The 14,003-nt window shown below is 45.0% G+C and overlaps 2 protein-coding genes across 4 annotated transcripts in view; one reads left to right on the top strand and one right to left on the bottom strand.

Annotated features, from left to right (window-relative positions):
- The window catches only part of HS3ST2 (heparan sulfate-glucosamine 3-sulfotransferase 2), a 94,303-nt gene extending 84,092 nt beyond the window's left edge, over positions 1–10,211 (top strand). Inside the window, exon 2 of the mRNA XM_036097343.2 lies at positions 8,839–10,211. Coding sequence (XP_035953236.2) covers positions 8,839–9,457 — 619 coding nt within the window. The 3' untranslated portion in view covers positions 9,458–10,211. The remainder of the gene's footprint in view (positions 1–8,838) is intronic.
- Positions 1–14,003, bottom strand: part of USP31 (ubiquitin specific peptidase 31) — a 215,662-nt gene that overhangs the window by 13,691 nt on the left and 187,968 nt on the right. Inside the window, exons 18-21 of one of the 3 annotated variants that reach the window (XR_013448820.1) lie at positions 11,410–11,483; positions 9,034–10,268; positions 8,443–8,566; positions 853–993 (exon numbers count right to left, since the gene is read on the bottom strand). The gene's annotated coding sequence lies outside the window, so the exon portion shown is untranslated. The remainder of the gene's footprint in view (positions 1–852; positions 994–8,442; positions 8,567–9,033; positions 10,269–11,409; positions 11,484–14,003) is intronic. The other 2 variants (XR_013448821.1, XR_013448822.1) reach the window with 2 other exon arrangements.

Here is a 14,003-nt window from a genome sequence, read left to right as displayed (position 1 = left end):
TGGCCAACAGCCCTTGGCATTTCCCGTTTGTACATCCATCACCCCACGCTCTGCCTTCATCTTCACATCGCCGCGTTCTCTGTCTCTTCTCCCCTGTTTACCCCTTATAAGGCTGCTTACTGCTCGTTGGATTAGGGCCCACCTGGATTCATCTCGAGATCCTCGACTTACTTAAATCTGCAAAGACCCTTTTTCCAAGTAAGGTCACATTCATAGGTTCTGAGTGGACATATCTTTCAGAGGGTCACCATTCGACCCCCTCCACAGTCCTAGAGTGGAATTTCAGGGTGAACCATTTCAGAATTAGGGCAATTCCAATGACAAAACCCAACATATGGCCATGAGGAAGAGTTTCTAAAAGGAAAGAGACAGTGAAGATTTTGGTTAAAGAGCTGTGAAGCTGGGTTATTGGATGGAGAAGATGATGGGAACTGGGAAGACGATGACCAGGAGCCAGGGCTGTAAGCTCCAGAGGAAGGTGAAAATGAATGCTTTGGGGGTAGGTGAGTTACAGTGGGGAAACGATGATCTCTAGTGGGGGTTCTCAGCTCTGCCTCCACATTGGAACCATCTGAGAGCTTTTTAAAAAAGTACCCACCCCATATATTTCTTATCAGTTGGTCTAGGATAGACCCCAGACATCTGCATTTTTTTAAATTCCTTGGGTGGTCTAAAGTATAAAACATGACCTTCAGAGAGAAGTAGCGAGTGGGAGCCAAGGAGTATTCCCCTCCATCAAGGCCTGAAGGAGACGCATCAGGGAAGGAGACTTCAGAGCTTCCCACCATCGTCCCTTAAAGTCTCAAGCAGAACCAGGAAATTAAAAAGTAAGGGAGCAAGAGGTTGCCTTACCTGGCTTCTGGCTGAGGTCCTGAACCGCCTGGAGTTCCATGCTATTTCAGGCTTATACCGAGGATGTATTTCAGATGTGTTCCAGCAGAAAAAGGCATCAGAACTCGTTTCTAAAACACTTGCTGTTCCTGCAAAACACGCCTTTCCCCCCCAAAAAAAGATTTTCTTAATATGTTTGGAGAAATATCTTTTGCCAGAAGAATGTTCAGTGCCTTCCTTTTGTATTTTTTGAATATGTAATCAATAAATACATTAAAAATTGTAAGCAGCATAAAAGGTTATACAATAAAAGTAATTCTCATTTATCCCTGACCTTCTCACTCTGCCCCCACCTCAAGACCCCTCCCCAGAAGCAGCCATTTTTATCCGTCTGTTGTGTGTCCTTCCTGAGGTGAACATGCTGTATCTTGCCTTTTTTCCTTTAACACTGTATCTTGGAAATCATCCCCTTTTTGTATGCAACAGATATGCCTATTTCTATTAATTGGCTAGTCCACCATTTATTTAACCCATATTGATGAACATTTAGGTTGTTTCCTCTCTTAAAGCAAACCTGTTAAAGATTTTTTAAAAAATTTTTTATTGTTATGTTAATCACCATACATTACATCATTAGTTTTTGATGTAGTGTTCCATGATTCATTGTTTGTGCACGACACCCAGTGTTCCATGCAGAATGTGCCCTCTTTAATACCCATCACCAGGCTAACCCATCTTCCCACCCCCCTCCCCTCTAGAACCCTCAGTTTGTTTTTCAGAGTCCATCGTCTCTCATGGTTCGTCTCCCCCTCCGATTTCCCCCCCTTCATTCTTCCCCTCCTGCTATCTTCTTCTTCTTCTTTTTTTTTTTAACATATATTGTATTATTTGTTTCAGAGGTACAGCTCTGTGATTCAACAGTCTTGCACAATTCACAGGGCTCACCATAGCACATACCCTCCCCTAGACACCCCATCCCTCCCAACCCCCACCATTCCAGCAACCCTCAGTTTGTTTCCTGAGATTAAGAATTCCTCATATTAGTGAGGTCATATGATACATGTCTTTCTCTGATTGACTTATTTCGCTTAGTATAACACCCTCCAGTTCCATCCACATCGTTGCAAATGGCAAGATCTCATTCCTTTTGATGGCTGCATAATATTCCATTGTATATATATACCACCTCTTCTTTATCCATTCATCTGTCGATGGACATCTTGGCTCTTTCCATAGTTTGGCTATTGTGGACATTGCTGCTATAAACATCGGGGTGCACGTACCCCTTCGGATCCCTACATTTGTATCTTTGGGGTAGATACCCAGTAGTGCAATTGCTGGGTCATAGGGTAGCTCTATTTTCAACTTTTTGAGGAACCTCCATACTGTTTTCCAGAGTGGCTGCGCCAGCTTGCATTCCCACCAACAGTGTAGGAGGGTTCCCCTTTCTCCGCATCCCCGCCAACATCTGTCGTTTCCTGACTTGTTAATTTTAGCCCTTCTGACTGGTGTGAGGTGAGTGATATATCATTGAGGTTTTGATTTGGATTTCCCTGATGCCGAGCGATGTTGAGCACTTTTTCATGTGTCTGTTAGCCATTTGGATGTCTTCTTTGGAAAAACGTCTGTTCATGTCTTCTGCCCATTTCTTGATTGGATCATTTGTTCTCTGGGTATTGAGTTTAAGAAGTTCTTTATAGATTTTGGATACTAGTCCTTTATCTGATATGTCATTTGCAAATATCTTCTCCCATTCTGTCACTTGTCTTTTGGTTTTGTTGACTGTTTCTTTTGCTGTGCAAAAGCTTTTTATCTTGATGAAGTCCCAATAGTTCATTTTTGCCCTTGCTTCCCTTGCCTTTGGCGATGTTTCTAGGGAGGCTGAGGTCAAAGAGGTTGCTGCCTGTGTTCTCCTTTAGGATTTTGATGGACTCCCGTCTCACATTTAGGTCTTTCAACCATTTTGAGTCTATTTTTGTGTGTGGTGTAAGGAAATGGTCCAGTTTCATTCTTCTGCATGTGGCTGTCCAAATTTCCCAACACCATTTGTTGAAGAGACTGTCTTTTTTCCATTGGACATTCATTCCTGCTTTGCCAAAGATTAGTTGACCATAGAGTTGAGGGTCCATTTCTGGGCTCTCTATTCTGTTCCATTGATCTGTGTCTGTTTTTGTGCCAGTACCATACTGTCTCGATGATGACAGCTTTGTAATAGAGCTGGAAGTCCGGAATTGTGATGCTGCCAGCTTTGCTTTTCTTTTTCAACATTCCTCTGGCTATTCGAGGTCTTTTCTGGTTCCATACAAATTTTAGGATTATTTGTTCCATTTCTTTGAAAAAAGTGGATGGTATTTTGATGGGGATTGCATTGAATGTGTAGATTGCTCTAGGTAGCATTGACATCTTCACAATATTTGTTCTTCCAATCCATGAGCATGGAACGTTTTTCCATTTCTTTGTGTCTTCCTCAATTTCTTTCATGAGTATTTTATAGTTTTCTGAGTACAGATTCTTTGCCTCTTTGGTTAGATTTATTCCTAGGTATCTTATCGTTTTGGGTGCAATTGTAAATGGGATCGACTCCTTAATTTCTCTTTCTTCTGTCTTGTTGTTGGTGTATAGGAATGCCACTGATTTCTGTGCATTGATTTTATATCCTGCCACTTTACTGAATTCCTCTATGAGTTCTAGCAGTTTTGGGGTGGAGTCTTTGGGATTTTCCACATAAAGTATCATATCATCTGCAAAGAGTGAGAGTTTGACTTCTTCTTTGCTGATTTGGATGCCTTTTATTTCTTTTTGTTGCCTGATTGCTGTGGCTAGGACTTCTAATACTATGTTGAATAGCAGTGGTGATAGTGGACATCCCTGCCGCGTTCCTGACCTTAGGGGGAAAGCTCTCAGTTTTTCCCCATTGAGAATGATATTCGCTGTGGGTTTTTCATAGATGGCTTTTATGATATTGAGGTATGTACCCTCTATCCCTACACTGTGAAGAGTTTTCATCAAGAAAGGATGCTGTACTTTGTCAGATGCTTTTTCTGCATCTACTGAGAGGATCATAGGGTTCTTGTTCTCTCTTTTATTAATGCATTGTATCACATTGATTGATTTGCAGATGTTGAACCAATCTTGCAGCCCAGGGATAAATCCCACTTGGTCGTGGTGAATAATCCTTTTAATGTACTGTTGGATACTATTGGCTAGTATTTTGGTGAGAATTTTTGCATCCATGTTCATCAAGGATATTGGTCTGTAATTCTCCTTTTTGATGGAGTCTTTGTCTGGTTTTGGGATCAAGGTAACGGTGGCCTCATAAAACGAGTTTGGAAGTTTTCCTTCCGTTTCTATTTTTTGGAACAGTTTCAGAAGAATAGGTATTAATTCTTCTTTAAATGTTTGTTAGAATTCCCCTGGGAAGCCATCTGGCCCTGGGCTTTTGTTTGTTGGGAGATTTTTGATGACTGCTCCAATTTCCTTAGTGGTTATAGGTCTGTTCAGGTTTTCTATTTCTTCCTGGTTCAGTTTTGGTAGTTGATACATCTCTAGGAATGTATCCATTTCTTCCAGATTATCTAATTTGCTGGCATATAGTTGCTCATAATATGTTCTTATAATTGTTTGTATTTCTTTGGTGTTGGTTGTGATCTCTCCTCTTTCATTCATGATTTTGTTAATTTGGGTCATTTCTCTTTTCTTTTTGATAAGTCTGGCCAGGGGTTTATCAATCTTGTTAATTCTTTCAAAGAACCAGCTCCTAGTTTCGTCGATCTGTTCTACTGTTCTTTTGGTTTCTATTTCATTGATTTCTGCTCTGATCTTTATTTCTCCTGCTGGGTTTAGGCTTTATTTGCTGTTCTTTCTCCAGCTCCTTTAGGTGTAGGGTTAGGTTGTGTATTTGAGACCTTACTTGTTTCTTGAGAAAGGCTTGTATTGCTATATACTTTCCTCTTAGGACTGCCTTTGCTGTATCCCAAAGATTTTGAACAGTTGTGTTTTCATTTTCATGTTTCCATGAATTTTTTTAATTCTTCTTTAATTTCCTGGTTGACCCATTCATTCTTTAGTAGGATGCTCTTTAGCCTGCATGTATTTGAGTTCTTTCCGACTTTCCTCTTGTGATTGAGTTCGAGTTTCAAAGCATTGTGGTCTGAAAATATGCAGGGAATGATCCCAATCTTTTGGTACTGGTTGAGACCTCATTTGTGACTTAGGATGTGATCTATTCTGGAGAATGTTCCATGGGCACTAGAGAAGAAAGTGTATTCTTTTGCTTTGGGATGGAATGTTCTGAATATATCTCTGAAGTCCATTTGGTCCGGTGTGTCATTTAAAGTCTGTATTTCCTTGTTGATCTTTTGCTTAGATGATCTGTCCATTTCAGTGAGGGGGGTGTTAAAGTCCCCCACTATTATTGTATTGTTGTCGATGTGTTTCTTTGCTTTTGTTATTAATTGGCTTATATAATTGGCTGCTCCCATGTTAGGGGCATAGATATTTACAATTGTTAGATCTTCTTGTTGGATAGACCCTTTAAGTAGGATATAGTGTCCTTCCTCATCTCTTATTACAGTCTTTGGTTTAAAATCTAATTTGTCTGATATAAGGATTGCCACCCCAGCTTTCTTTTGGTGTCCATTAGCATGGTAAATGATTTTCCACTCCCTCACTTTCAATCTGGGGGTGTCTTTGGGTCTAAAATGAGTCTCTTGCAGACAGCATATTGATGAGTCTTGTTTTTTAATCCAATCTGATAGCCTGTGTCTTTTGATTGGGGCATTTAGCCCATTTACATTGAGGGTAACTATTGAAAGATATGAATTTAGTGCCATCGTACTGCCTGTAAGGTGACTGTTACTGTATATTGTCTGTGTTCCTTTCTGGTCTATGTTGCTTTTAGGCTCTCTCTTTGCTTAGAGGACCCCTTTCAATATTTCTTGTAGGGCTGGTTTTGTGTTTGCAAATTCCTTTAGTTTTTGTTTGTCCTGGAAGCTTTTTATCTCTCCTTCTATTTTCAATGACAGCCTAGCTGGCTATAGTATTCTTGGCTGCATATTTTTCTCATTTAGTGCTCTGAATATATCATGCCAGTCCTTTCTGGCCTGCCAGGTCTCTGTGGATAGGTCTGTTGCCAATCTAATGTTTCTGCCATTGTAGATTACATATCTCTTCTCCCGAGCTGCTTTCAGGATTTTCTCTTTGTCTCTGAGACTCGTAAGTTTTACTATTAGATGTCGGGGTGTTGACCTATTTTTATTGATTTTGAGAGGGGTTCTCTGTGCCTCCTGGATTGTGATGCCTGTTTCCTTCCCCAATTTAGGGAAGTTCTCTCCTATAATTTGCTCCAATATACCTTCTGCCCCTCTCTCTCTTTCTTCTTCTTCTGGGATCCCAATTATTCTAATGTTGTTTCGTCTTATGGTATCGCCTATCTCTCGAATTCTGCCCTCGTGATCCAGTAGTTGTTCATCTCTTTCTCAGCTTCTTTATTTTCCATCATTTGGTCTTCTATATCACTAATTCTCTCTTCTGCCTCATTTATCCTAGCAGTTAGAGCCCCCATTTTTGATTGCACCTCATTAATAGCCTTTTTGATTTTTGACTTGGTTAGATTTTAGTTCTTTTATTTCTCCAGAAAGGGTTTCTCTAATAACTTCCATGCTTTTTTGAAGCCCAGCTAGTATCTTTTTTTTTTTTAAAGATTTTATTTATTTATTTGAAAGAGAGAGAGCACAAGCAGTGGGAGAGGGAGAAGCAGACTCCCCACCGAGGAGGAAGCCTGATGCGGGGCTCGATCCCAGATCCCCGGGATCATGACCTGAGCCGAAGGCAGGCGCTTAACTGACTGAGTCACCCAGGCGCCCCGAAGCCCAGCTGGTATCTTTAAAATCATGGTTCTGAACTCTAGTTCCGACATCGTACTAATGTCCGTACTGAGTAGGTCCCTGGCAGTCAGTACTGCCTCTTGTTCTTTTTGTTGAGGTGATTTTTTCCGTCTTGTCATTTTGTCCAGAGGAGAAGAGGTGAATGAGAGAATAAAATGCTAACAGGGTAACAAGGTCCCTAGAAAATATACTCTAAACAAATCAGAAAAGACCTGAAACCGGGGGAAAAGAAAGAAAAAAGAAAAAGATAAAAACAAACAAAAACAGAACAAAACAAAAAAAACAGAATATGATCAAATATGATCAGGCTGGTGCATAGACCAGTGCCACACACTAGATTTTGGGTGTATTTTGGTCAGTTAGAAGAAAGTGCTTCCCAAAATTTTAAAGAAAGAAAAACTTCTATATGTACAAAAATAAGGGTTAATATGATGCAGGGATGGAATATGACTGTAAAGATGAAAATTATAAAAAATTTTATAAAAGGAATTGATAAGTTTGAAAAAAGAAAGGATTTAAAAAAAAAAAAAGAATGTGATCAGGCAGGAGACTAGAACAAAGCCATACACTAGAGATTTAGGGTATATTTTGATCTGTTAGAAGAAATGGTATCTCAAAATTTTAAAGAGAGAACAACTTATATATATATATATATGCCAAAAATAAGGGTAACTAGTATGAAGGGATAGAATATGACTCTAAAAATGAAAAATAAAAATGTTTTTTAAAAAAGGGATTGATGAGATGTTGGTTGAAAAAGGGAAAAAGAAAAATTAAAAAAAAAAAGTTAAAAAAAATTAACTTTGAAAGACTAAAGAATCATGGTAAAAAAGCCATGAATTCTATGTGCATTATTCCCCTAGCACTGGAGTTCTGCCGTTCTCATTGATCGGTAAACTTGGTCTTGGCTGCCTGTTCTTGCTGATCTTCTGGGGGAGGGGCCTGTTGCCGTGGTTCCCAAATGTCTTTGCCGGAGGCGGAATTGCCCCGCCCTTGCCCGGTCCGGGCTAAGTAATCTGCTCGGGTTTGCTCTAGGGAGCTTTTGTTTCCTGCAAGCTTTCCGTACAGCTTTGGAGGCCGAGAGTGAAAATGGCGGCCTCCCAATCTCCGCCCCGGAGGAGCTGAGAAGTCGGGGCCCCGCTCCTCAGTGAGCCCCAGAGAAAAGCAGTCAGTCACTCCCGTCTCCCCGGTCTCCGGCCACACTCCGTGTTCACCCGGCCTGTGACCGTGCGTTTCTGTCTCTGGCACCCGACCCCGTGTGGAGTCTCCAAACCCAGTAGATCCCTGCGGTGCGCTCCCGCGCCGCTCCTCCCAGGGGAGGAAGGGGAGTCTCCCCAGATCTGCCGCTTGTTGGGTCCCTGCTGGAGGAGCAGTGGCCCGACTGTGCCCCGGATCACGGTTTATGGCAACCCCGAGCTGAGAGCCCGCGCCTGGGCTCCGTCTCTGCAGCTGGCTTCCCCGCTCCGATACCTGGGAGCTCTGCCGCACTCAGGCACCCCCGGTCTTTCTGTGACCCCGAGGGTCCTGAGACCACACTGTCCCAGCGAGGGTTACACCCCCCTGCTTAGCCACTGGAGCGACGTCCCTCAGCGGAGCGGACTTCGAAAAGTTCCGATTTTGTGCTCCGCTGCTCTATCACTTGGCCAGAAGTGGCCGACGGAGGCCCCCTCCCCCGCCGTCTACCCTCCCGAATATCGCCTCAGATTCACTTCTCTGCACGTCCTACCTTCCAGAAAGTGGTCACTTTTCTGTTCAGAGAGTTGTTGCTATTCTTTTCTTCGATCTCCTGTTGAGTTCGTAGGTGTTCAGAATGGTTTGATCCCTACCCAGCTGAATTCCTGGGACCAGACCTGTTAAAGAAAGATTTTTTTTTAAACAACTAGCACGAGTTGAAGTGGCTTCCTCACTGGAGATCTAATGCAGTGTAGTGATTATAGTCGACAACACAGTATTGTAAGCGTCACGCTTGCTGAAAGAGTAGTTCTAAAAGTGGCTTTCTCCCCCGGAGAATGCAGGTGGAGCTCAGATGTCACCGAGGAAGGGGGGGGGGCCCGCTCGTGATCTCCCTGCTCCCCTTCCCCAGGGGGACCCAGTCTGACGATGTGCTGCTTCTGCCCCACAGGAGCCTGATGCCCCGGACCCTCGAGAGCCAGATCACACTGGAGAAGACACCCAGCTATTTCGTCACTCAGGAGGCCCCTCGGCGCATCTTTAACATGTCCCGGGACACCAAGCTGATCGTGGTCGTGCGGAACCCGGTGACCCGAGCCATCTCGGATTACACGCAGACGCTCTCCAAGAAGCCAGACATCCCCACCTTCGAGGGCCTGTCCTTCCGCAACCGCACGCTGGGCCAGGTGGATGTGTCGTGGAACGCCATCCGCATTGGCATGTACGCGCTGCACCTGGAGAGCTGGCTGCAGTACTTCCCGCTGGCTCAGATCCACTTCGTCAGCGGCGAGCGGCTCATCACCGACCCGGCGGGCGAGATGGGCCGGGTCCAGGACTTTCTGGGCATCAAGAGGTTCATCACGGACAAGCATTTCTACTTCAACAAGACCAAAGGATTCCCTTGCTTGAGAAAAACAGAATCGAGCCTCCTGCCTCGGTGCCTGGGCAAATCGAAAGGCAGAACTCATGTACAGATCGATCCGGAAGTGATAGACCAGCTCCGGGAATTTTATAGACCTTATAATATTAAATTTTATGAAACGGTTGGACAGGACTTCAGGTGGGAGTGAGCCACCGAGATGCAAGGGCTCTTCTGCTTGTCTCTTCCATGAGGTTTGCCCCTAGAGCCTGTGATCCTCTTCCCCCAGCAAACCAAACCCAGGCTCCAGCCCCCTTTCCCATCTCGGGTTCCATCGTCCTGAAAGGCCATGAGACCAGGGGGTCCCTGCCACTAGCTCTCCCCAGTCTGTCTAGGCAAAGTTGACCTGCTTCTGCCATGTCCGGTCAATTTCAAATCATTTCCCTTCAGCCCATCAGAGGCCTTGGGAAATTGCTTTAAGAAGAGCAGATCTTCTGATTATGCTAGATATTATAAGTGGTGATGGTTCTGTTGCTGTGAACACAGCAGTCTGTCCCTGTCACTGTCCACCCCAGTGCGGACTTGCTAATAATTCCAGGTGGCATGTACCTCCCCTTTGAGCTTCACTCTCCCTAGCCGCCCTGGGTGGTGAGACAGGAGACCGTCCTCTTCCTCCTGACCTTAGCTCATCGAGACATTGCAGAGCCGGAAGCACCCCTGGCCACTCCTAGCAGACAGACCCTTCGATGATGAAATAAACCAGAGATTTCAAAGCCTGTGGTCTCAACTTTGCTTGAAGGGTAACTGTCTTTGAAAACCACTTTGTGACCCTCCCTGCTCCCTGTGGACAAAAGCACATTAATTCTGCTGTTACGGGTACTTTCCTCACGCGAGCTTTCATGTTCAGCATGCGAAGGAATCATGCTTGTCCATGTGAAATAAATATGGCTCTCTCGTGTCCTTAATGCTGGGCTCTTCTCTTTAAGCCAGGCCTGGAGCACGGCTCATTCATCCTGCTCCTCCTGTGCAAGATGGGGGCGGTGGTTAGTGCCAAGGATGGTCCGGGAGGGCAGTGAGGGGTGGGCGTGGTCCCGGAGGACAGTGAGGGGTGGGCGTGGTCCCGGAGGGCAGCAAGGGATGCAAAAACCACGTGGGCAAGGAGCAAGGGGGTGAAGATGGGGAAAAGAGGTTCTTGCTGGCAGAGGCTGCTGCAGAAACGTCATATGGAGATCTGTGAGGACACTCTGAAACATAAGTCTGACTATGACAGCTCTCTGCTTAAGCTTTATATCTGAAGTGCCAAACTAGAAGCCCAGGGACTGATAGGACATCAGATGTTTTTGCTTGGCCAGCATGATGTTTTGAAATAATTTCCAACAGTTAAAACTTGGGAGTGTTCATATAAAAATACGGATTTCCTTTTTTTTTTTTTAATGGGAACTTGGTGACACTGAGTGCATTCTAGCATGGCAACAATCAGTTGCCACCTTTGGATAAAGCCTGTGCTCCCGGGGCTTCCTGGCCCACCTCACTGATTGACATCATCGCCTGGCCCCTGTTGGCATGTGAGTTCACAACCCTGCTTTGGGTGTGTATACTGTGACCTCGGAATAAAGCCCAAATCCTCCAGCAGGATGCCCAAGACAACCTCAACTCCAGTTTCTGGGATCTCCCTTCCCTCATCCTCTGTTCCAACCTCAACAGAACTATATGCCCTTTCTTGACTCTTTTAAGTCCTCCTGCCTTTGCCTGGAATGCCTCCCCTCCCTACCCTCTAGCCCCACCCCATGTCTCCAGCTAATGGAAGCTTCCACAAGACTCCATTCAAGCGTCACCTGCTTGATATTTGTGAAGCCTTCCCCAACCAAGCTGAGTTATCTGCTCACTCTTCCGCATTCACTTGGTAGTTTGCACACATCTCAATTACAGCTTTTATCACACTAGATTAGCATTATTTGTATAAATGTCTGTCTCACCGTAGACCACGGCTCCTCCAGAGTCAAGACTGTGTCATGCTAACATGCAGGAGGCACACAGAAAATGTTTAATGGATGAATGTGTGAATGGGTGGAGAGGTGTTGGGAGGCCTGGGGGCATGGACAGGAATGTTCCAAAGAACTACACTTCTGGGTCATGATTCCCAGATAGCTCCATAGTACTCACAGGTAAGCCGAGAAGGATCGCTGAACCTCCAGGGGCCACTTGGTCTTTGCTTGGTCAAGTGTGGTGCAAGGTTCCTGAAAATGAGAGTGAATTATGAGACTGGAGGACACAAAAGCCTAAGACATTAGTTCTGTATCTTGGCCCATCTTCCTGCCCCAAGCTGCTTCTAGGAGATCAAATGACTGAGACCACGGTACCAAGGAGCCAGTCTGGGAGTTTGCCCCCTCTGTGCTTCCCTGTGGGCATAGAGAAGTGACGTGGAGACCAGTGGGGGCTGTCACCACCGAGAAGCTGGAGTGACCAGAAGAAGGGTGGGTCGGTTGTATGTAGACATTAATGAATTGGCCTTACACATCCCCCATCCAGAGTGGTGTCCTGTGATCCTGGGCCACATGGTGGCCAGAGCTGTATCCAAAGACAGATTTACACTGGGGACACAAAATATCCAAGAAAGAGTAAGGTTTGCTTGTTCATCCCGACTGGGGGAGTCCAGTCAAAATTGACAAGAGTTCAAAATTTTGTGGGTCCTGGAGCAGCTTTATTCCTCTCCATTCCAAGCATTCCCAGGCCACCCAGACTAAGTGCGCTCTAAGTACTAATGAATAGGTCAGAGTCTATTGTAATGAGCATATCCGTCATTGTATGCAAATGAAAGAGGCTAAAGTACCTCAAATATCCCAGTAAATGAGTGAAATCTGGTGTACATGAATCTGCTCAGCAAACTCTGATTTTTAATCCAGTGCAAATGTACCCTTTCGCCCAGGGCGCTCCAGGCAAACTTGCACAAGTTCCAAATTAGTACAGTTTAAACAGATGAAGTTTGACCATTCAATCTGAGACCAAAAAGTCTCCTCTGGGGAGTGTGTGTGTGTGTGTTTCTAACAGTCCAGGGTATATGGCAATTCTAGCTCTCACGATTCACCCCATATCTGCATCCCCACTCAGCAGAAAGGGAGTCTAGAAATCCATGAAGACACTCCCAAAAGAGAACAGAGCCTACTGACACAGAGCTTGCTGTAGCAAAGGGTCTTGCATTGGGAAGGCTTCAGGTCTGCCCTGACTAGAGGCTGTTGGCCAGGGGAAGCTGGAGGCAGGTGAACTAGAAGTGGGGCCTCCTATGTAGTTGGTTTGCATAGCTATGTAATTTTTTCTGGTTGGTCCTGAGGTGGAAGCAGGGACATCAAAATAGGAGTCCTGGCAGTCATTAATAGGTCCTGATCATTCTGCTACAGAGATTGTGGGTCAGAGTTCTGTTGTCGTATTTGGCCTGGCTGTTTGTTGTCCATTTGAACACTCACTCTCTTGGGAGGAAAAGGGCACAGGCAGAATAAGCCTCCTCCATTTGAGGCTGCAACATCCTTCCTGCTCACAGCTTCCTCCTATCATGAGTGGGGCCCCTTGGGCTTGTGCAAGGATAATAGTACTATTTTCTCTCTCACATCCCTTTGGGTAGAACTCAGTCCTTCTAGGTTGCCTTTCTTTGGTTCCAACCATTTGCTATTACTTGGATATTACCCTGAACCCCAACACCAGTTCATTCATTCTCTCACAGGGCTGATCTTCAAGATATCATGGCAGGCTCCTTCCCAACATTGCATTCCCAACTCAAACACCTACCCAGAATTGCTCTCCCTCTCCTCTGTCACTGTCAATCTTTCATTCTGTTTTCCTTCTAATATGGCCCTAACCACTGGCTGACATTATAGATTAGTTTCCTTGTTTGACATCTGTCTCACCCATGGGTCTGTAAGCTCCATGGAAGTGCAGTCCATATCCATCTTCTTCAGCAGAGTACCCAGCATACAGTAGGTACTTAATAATTGAGTAAATGAACTACTGGGGCTCTGTCCCTAAACACCAGCCTTTTTTGACTATTGCTTAACCCCAAGAATGGATGCTGCCCCTAAGCACTATCTTCTGCCTGGGATCTCTTCGGTCTCTTGGGATCTTTATCGCCATTATTAGCTTATACAGCATCTTTGTGAGATTTAGAAAAAGTTACTCCCCTTGGCAGATCAGTGAGAAAAGGGTGCCCCTTTGGGATGCACACAGCCTTTCAGGTGCACAGTATGTACAGTGAATGGAGTGCAGATTGGCTATCAGCCCCTGCTCTCCCCAGCCCCAGCTGTAGGGCACAGACCGCACAATCATGCATGGCAGCCCTGACCACCATTCCTCCCATTCACTGGGCTTCCCGGGCCCTGAATGCTCCTGGAATTAGCACTGAGACATCCAAGATGCTTTGGATTCTGCTGGCTGCCGGCCTGTCTTTGTGGAGCTCCTCTGTCCCTGCTGGTGTCATGGTGCTTCGTGATTGCCCACCCATCACATGTGATCTCTCTGGCATGTGCGCCCACGTGTCTCTGTGGACACACGCTCGTGTGTGTGTTTGTCTGTTTTCTATATCCTCACTCACACTTATTAACACTCAAAACTATTCAACAAGTATTTACAGAGTGTTTGCAAAAGGAGGGTAAGGCGTAGGGACAGCCAACATGTACTGAGTGCTTTGGGTGTGGCAGCTGTTGTGCTTTGCATATCTCTGCCCTTCGAAGCAAGTGCTACTTCAAAGTGTAGTAGACACAAGATGTCAA

Source organism: Halichoerus grypus, chromosome 6 (genome assembly GCF_964656455.1).
Source record: "Halichoerus grypus chromosome 6, mHalGry1.hap1.1, whole genome shotgun sequence".
NCBI lineage: Eukaryota > Metazoa > Chordata > Mammalia > Carnivora > Phocidae > Halichoerus > Halichoerus grypus.
This window is presented reverse-complemented; position numbering and strand designations above follow the sequence as displayed.